The sequence below is a fragment of the Penaeus monodon genome, chromosome 7 (genome assembly GCF_015228065.2).
Source record: "Penaeus monodon isolate SGIC_2016 chromosome 7, NSTDA_Pmon_1, whole genome shotgun sequence".
Taxonomy (NCBI): domain Eukaryota; kingdom Metazoa; phylum Arthropoda; class Malacostraca; order Decapoda; family Penaeidae; genus Penaeus; species Penaeus monodon.
This window is the reverse complement of record NC_051392.1, coordinates 24,585,076-24,592,575: the sequence shown is the minus strand read 5'-3', so window position 1 is coordinate 24,592,575 and position 7,500 is coordinate 24,585,076. Positions and strand designations below refer to the sequence as shown.

At 37.8% G+C, this 7,500-nt stretch overlaps 1 protein-coding gene across 1 annotated transcript in view; it reads right to left on the bottom strand.

The window, feature by feature from the left end:
* The window catches only part of LOC119575135 (A disintegrin and metalloproteinase with thrombospondin motifs 7-like), a 116,084-nt gene that overhangs the window by 29,768 nt on the left and 78,816 nt on the right, over positions 1-7,500 (bottom strand). The window contains exons 6-8 of the mRNA XM_037922568.1: positions 4,200-4,405; positions 3,886-3,975; positions 1-117 (exon numbers count right to left, since the gene is read on the bottom strand). The exon at positions 1-117 is cut by the window's left edge and continues 8 nt beyond it. Coding sequence (XP_037778496.1) covers positions 1-117; positions 3,886-3,975; positions 4,200-4,405 — 413 coding nt within the window. The remainder of the gene's footprint in view (positions 118-3,885; positions 3,976-4,199; positions 4,406-7,500) is intronic.

Sequence of the window (7,500 nt, the reverse complement as noted above, 5' to 3'; positions counted from 1 at the left end):
GAGCACAGCCACGTCGTGATGGTAAGGGTGAGTCTCATTGCTGGGGTTGATCATCTGCTGCCACTGACAGAAGCTCCTGAGGGTGTCGTCGGCGTTGTGGCTGATGTCCAGCTCCTCCTGCGGGCGGAGGGGGAGGGAGGGGGATTAGATTACGCGGTTGATAATGTGTTCATTAGTTGCTTGAGTGGGAATGCTTTATCGTGGGGTCTTACGTTTCTGAGCTGGCAAATAAATTAATGTTAATAAATATATACAAGTACATAGTATATACCTGTATATATATATATATATATATATATATATATATATATATATATATTTATATATGTACATATACATACTAATATATATATATATATATATATATATATATATATATATATATATATATATATGCATTATATATATCTATATATATATATATATATATATATATATATATAGATTATAATATATATATATTATTATTAATATTATATATATTATATATAATATATATAATATATTATATAATATAAATTATATAATATATATAATATATATATATAATAATATATATATAGTTATGTGTGTGTGTGTGTGTGTGTGTGTGTGTGTGCGCATGTGTGTGTGTGTGTGTGTGTGTGTGTGTGTGTGTGTGTGTGTGTGTGTGTGTGTGTGTGTGTGTGTGTGTGTGTGTGTGTGTGCGCATGTGTGTGTGTGTGTGTGTGTGTGTGTGTGTGTGTGTGTGTGTGTGTGTGTGTACACACATTCACACACACACACACATACACACACACACACACACACACACACACACACATACACACACACACACACACATACGCATATATATATACCAATATATATACATATCATCATCAATAACGGTATGCTCATGTGTGAACAGCCGTGGACCTCTCCACCATCCTTGGCCACTCAACTCGATCTTGCGCTTTTCTTTCTACTTGTACCATCAACAGCCCGCAAATATCTTTGTCGCTCAGTCTTGTCTTCGGTTTGCCTCTTCCTCTGTTTCCTATCACCATCCCTGTCAGCAAGTTTTTCTCAATACTTTTACTTCTCATCACATGACCAATAACTTTAGTTTCCTTTTGTTCAAGATGTCCAACAGCCGGTCTTTACAATATATTTTTCTCAGCACTTCATCGTTCGTTTTCTTTTCTGTCCAGTTAATACGTAGTACTCGTCTGTAACACCACATTTCAAAACTATTGATCTTTTTCTTGTCTATCTTCTTCAGCACCCAACACTCAGAACCATATGATGCAATTGGGAAAACTAATGAGTTCAGTAACCTCAGCTTTGTCCGTAAGGTAATGCTTCGGTCTTTCCAGATGTTACTGAGAGCAACTGTGGCGTTTTTGACAATGGAAATTCTTATATATACATATATACATGCATATATATCATATATACATACATATATATGCATATATATACATATGTATGTGTGCGTGCGTGCATATAAATATATGCATATATAAACATATAAATATATGCATATATATATATATATATATATATATATATATATATATATATATATATATATATATATGTACATATATATGCATATACATATGTACATATATATATGTGTATCTGTATATATATATATATATATATGTGTGTGTGTATGTGTGTCTATACGTATATATGTACACACACACACACATACATACATACATATATATATATATATATATATATATATATATATATATATATATATATATATATATATATATATATATATATATATATCCATATGTATATATATACATATATGCATATATATACATATATACAGTATTTATATTTTTGTATTTATATTGACATAGCGTATATATTGACATGCATACCTGCATGTAAATCCCTCCACATAAGCATGCTAAACCTACGCCCATGACCGCAGCCCCAAACCCCCTCATAAGCATGGCACTCATCTGAATAAAACTAATTGGATTAAAACATTGATATTCACAGATCACACGAGGCTGTATAAGGGCAATCAAAGCCACCGGGTCTTTGGCCAATCAGCTTCAATTCTAGTCAAGGCGGAGGGAAGGGGGAGGGGGAGGGAAAGGGGGAGGGGGAAGGGGGGAAAGGGAGGGAATAGAGGGAAGGGAGTGAGGGAGGGAGGAAGGGGGAGGGAAGGGGGTTGGAACAGAGGGGAGGGAGGGGGAACTAAAGGGAGGGACAAGGGGGAGGGAAGGGAAAGGAAGAGGTGAAAGGGGAGGGAGAGAGGGAGGGAGGGGGAGGGGGAGGGGAGGGAGCGAGGGAGGCAAGAGAAGAGGAGAAGGGAGGGGGGAGGGGGAGGAGAGTGGAATAGGGAGGGCGTTGACGTGAAAGGAAACTGGTCTTTCCTATTTAAAGTTTAACAAGGAATTAAAGCCCTTGCCGTTCTTGAACTAAATCAGCTACAAGTCACTGGTAATAAAAATGACAATGACAAAAAATATTCATGATGTTAGTATGGAAAAGAAGAGGGTTGATAAACGGTAATGATAAAAATAAAACATACTGATAATGGTGATGATGTTGATGATGATGGTGATGATGATGATGATGATGATGATGATGATGATGATGATGATGATGATGATGATGATGATGATGATGATGATGATAATGATAGTGATGATGATGATAGTGATGATGATGATGACGATGATAATGATGATGAAGATGATGATGATGATGATGATGATGATGATGATAATGATAATGATAATGATTATGATAATGATAATGATGATGATGATGATGATGATGATGATAATGATAATGATAATGATTATGATAATGATAATGATGATGATGATGATGATGATGATGATGGTAATGATAATGATAATGATAATGATTATGATGATGATGATGATAATAATGATAATGATGATGACGATGATGATAATGATAATGATAATGATAATGATAATGAGGATGAGAATGATGATACTACTACTACTAATAATAATAGTAATGATAATAACAATGATGATAACGATAGCAATAATGACACTAACATTGACATTAGCCATAAGGAAATACCATTAACAATGTAGCCACAAGAACCTCAACAACAAAGCCGCGTTCGGACGCATTGTTCAATCACATCTTCGATATGATTTCCGAACACAGCCTTTGTTTACCGCCGGCCGTTCCGTCGCGTTCAGCTCCCTGCCCTTGCTCAGCTTAACCAGATGGCGTTACGAACAGGGGCAGATGGTGCCACAGACAGTGCTTGATGCTATGACAACCTTTACTCTTTTCCCTTTAATTAAGAGCAGGTTCGTCCGAACAGGGAGCGTAGTGAGTCACGAATCAATGAATCACGGTATTCTTTTCCCCTTTTGATTCATGAATGGCGTCGATGTGTGGAGGTTCGTTTTACGCTCTCTGCTCCTCTCGCTTATCCGGCCATTCGGTTATAATCGCGGCTTAGTCTGTTGTGGAGGCACTGTGCCAGAGAGGGACAACGGATGCCTATCACCACGGCAGGCGGATGTACAGTACCTGGCATTTCCGGGAGTGTGGCATAGTTATCTTATTTAACTATTTTTACTTATCATTATCATTATTTTTTTGCTGCTTCGGACACTTAAGATGACTCCTGGAGTACCTGAGCACTTGGCAGATGTATCTGACCCATCCTGTGACATGTGCCACATTTTACTGCTAGTGACGTTTCCTGCGATATGTGTCTAGCCCTCCATGTGGCACCTGTCACTTCCGTGGAATGCTCGCGACACTTACGAGGGGAGTGTGACACTGGTACTAATCTGGCAATCGCTAAAAAATGTGTTTGATGCTTATCTTTATCTGGTACTTATCTACTTGTGGCACAGTTTTTTTACCTGGAATTCGTCCGCCACTCACCTCATACTGCGGGTCCTCGAGCAACATAATGCGGACGACGTACATGTTGACAGCGTTGCCAAGACTGGCGTCGCGGTATACACTGGACACCTGTACAGAGAGAGAAAACAAATTGACAACACTGATACCATGAATAAAACATCTTGCTTGTACGATGCAATAGTATGTTATTTTCTTCTTCTTCTCTGCCTTACATTTTTAAACTATAAAACAATCAACCTGGTAAATATGTAAACTTCAGTTAAAAAAACAGATACAAATATTATTTACAAATAAAACAACAACAAAAAACAAAAGAAGAACAAAGCGCATACCATATTCATAACGGTGAGTATATATGTATTGATGTCTTCATTTGAATAGTAATCAACCATTTTCTTGTCCGCCACTACAGTCACCTCCACGTTCCTCTCTACGCTCACGCTCCTCCTCCTCCTTCTTCTTCTCCTCCACTTCGTCTTCTCGTCTTCCTGACTCTCCTCCCATTCCTCCCTTTCGTGAAGAGCTCGCTCGTAGCTCCCTGAGGGGGGAGAGATACGCGTGACAGAGACATTAACAGCATACGTTTATGTACAATACACACAACACACATGTATTCATCTATATCTATCTATCTATCTATACATCTGTCTATCTATTTATCTGTCTACCTACCCACACACACACACACACACACACACACACACACACACACACACACACACACACACACACACACACACACACACACACACACACACACACACACACATATACATATATATATATATATATATATATATATATATATATATATATATATATATATATATATTCATATATATATACATATATTCATATATATATATATATATATATATATATATATATATATATATATATATATATATATATATATACATACATATATATATATATATATATATATATATATATATATATATATATATACACACACACACAAACACACACACACACACACACACACCACACACACACACACACACACACACACACACACACACACACACACACACACACACACACACACACACACGCATATATATATATATATATATATATATATATATATATATATATATATATATATATATATATATATAATCTCTTTCTATTTGATACTACCAGGTGCTGATACGGTTAGCAGAGTCGTGACGTGTTTAGTTGTCTAACCGACCACCTATTTATTTTCTTGTTTGCTTTCCTCTCCACTTCACCCCCCACCCCCACCCCCCAGCTTTTCGTTGACGTGAATTTATGTTTTCTTTTTTCACCGCGAGAAAAATTGTAAGCTTTTAGCAGCTGTTTATCAGGATTAAAAAAAGAATTTCCTCGCTTAACTCGGCCGGTTCGCTTGTGTCCGCGCTAATGAGGATCTTTTTCCTCTGTCTTTTTGTTCTTCGTATTTCATCCCCTTTTCTCTCTCTCTCTTTCCACACACACACACACATATATATATGTGCTTTATATATATATATATATATATATATATATATATATATATATATATATATATATATATATATATATACATACGTACATACGTTTGTGTGTGTGTGTGTGTGTGTGTCGGTGGGTGTTGTGTGTGTGTGTGTGTGTGTGTGTGTGTGTGTGTGTGTGTGTGTGTGTGTGTGTGTGTGTGTGTGTGTGTGTGTGTGTGTGTGTGTGTGTGTGTGTGTGTGTGTGTGTGTGTGTGTGTGTGTGACAGAGTGTGTTTGTGTTTGTGTGTGTGTGTATCTGTATGTGTATGTATATCTATATACACATACACATACGCAAACATATAGAGATAGATCGATAGATAGTCTGACAGATATCCATATAAATAGATCTAGACATTCCCACAGACCGAGTAACGTCGACGCACACACACCGCCGCCTCTTTTCGCAAGCAGTTCCGCGCTCCCGTCGCTGCGTCTGCGGCAAGCACTCACGCAACACGACGGCATCAGGCAAGGAACGAGCTCGAGAAGGCTCGTCAGGCAGTTTTATTTTCTTATCTTTTTTATCTTTCTTATAAACATGAATATTCATTAATATACACAAAACCGGCAAAAACATGTGCTTGTTTATATAAATTAATTAATTGATAAAAGCACACACACGCACACGTACATACAAACAACAAGAAAGGGAAAAATAAAAGATGAAAATTGATGGAAAACCAGGAAATTGAGAACAAGGACAGAATGAAGAAAACGAAAAAAGGAGTTGAGGAATAAACAAAAAACAAGAAAAACAAACAAAAGAAAAGAGAAGATGAAAAAGAATTAAAAAAAAGAAAAAGTGAAGGTGAACAGCTTTTTCATCCTCCTCTCGCCCGCTCTTTGTGTCTTCCGTATGACATGACTTCAGGCCAGGTCGTGTGGACAGAGAGGCCGACAGACGCTCATTTCTCCAGTGAGCACACGAGGGGAATATGCTCTCATGCCTACTAGTCTTAGCAATGGTGAAAGTGCTCTGATGATATTAATGATACGAATGATTAGTTAAAGTGCATACCACATACAACGTGCGTAATAACACATACAGTGTGTGTATACAACACATACAACGTGTGTGCATAATACATGCAACGTACGTACATGACATATATGACGTGTGTACATTATACATGCAAATACCTACATAACACAGAAAACGCGCATATATCACATATACAACATGCGTATATGATACATACAACTTGCGTACATAGCACATACATCGTGTGTACATACTATATATACAACCTAATACATAACACATGCACAGAAGAATGGATATGGAAAGATACAGACAAAACGTTCACAAAGATAACAGACAAATGTATAGATAAATGAAGAAATAAATAAACGCAGGAGTCACGCATACACACACACACAGAACGTACACATAAACAGACACATACAGTAAACATACACGCAGCCAGGCAACCCCACAGAAAGACAAACAAACACACACACACGTGTTCCAGATATCTCAAGTGTTACTCAGGAAGCCACTTACACTCGATGTTGCTGAGCGCTAACACCCCCTCCCCACCCCACCCCCTCCCTCCCACTCACCCCCTTCCCCTCTCCTCCCTCCTTTAACCTTTCTCGTTTTTCCTTTCCTCTCTCCCTTCCCTTCTGTCTCCCATCTCCTCTCTTCTTTCACTCTTGTCGTTTCTCCTTCTCCTCTTCTCCTCTTTTTCTCTTGTTCCTTCTCCCTTCCCTTCCCCCCTCTCTTTTCTCCCTTCCAGCCTATCCCATCCACCTTCCCCTCCCTTCTCACCTTTCCCCTCTCCCTCTTTCCCCCTCCCTTTCTTCCACCTCCCCTTTCTCCCTTTCGTTCTCCCTTTCCTTGCTCTTTTCTCTTTTCTTATTCTTATTTTATTTTTATTTTCGTCTCCTTCTTCTTCTAATTCTTCTTTTCATCTTCTTTTTCTTCATTTTCTTCTTCTTCTCCTACTTCTCCTTCTTCTTCTTCTTCTTCTTCTTCTCCTTCTCCTTCTCCTCCTCCTCCTCCTTATTCATCTTCTCCTTCTTCTTCTCCTTATTCACCTTCTTCTCTCATCTTTTTCTTCTTCTTCTTCTCCTTCTTCTTCCTCTTCATCTTCTTCTATGTACCCTG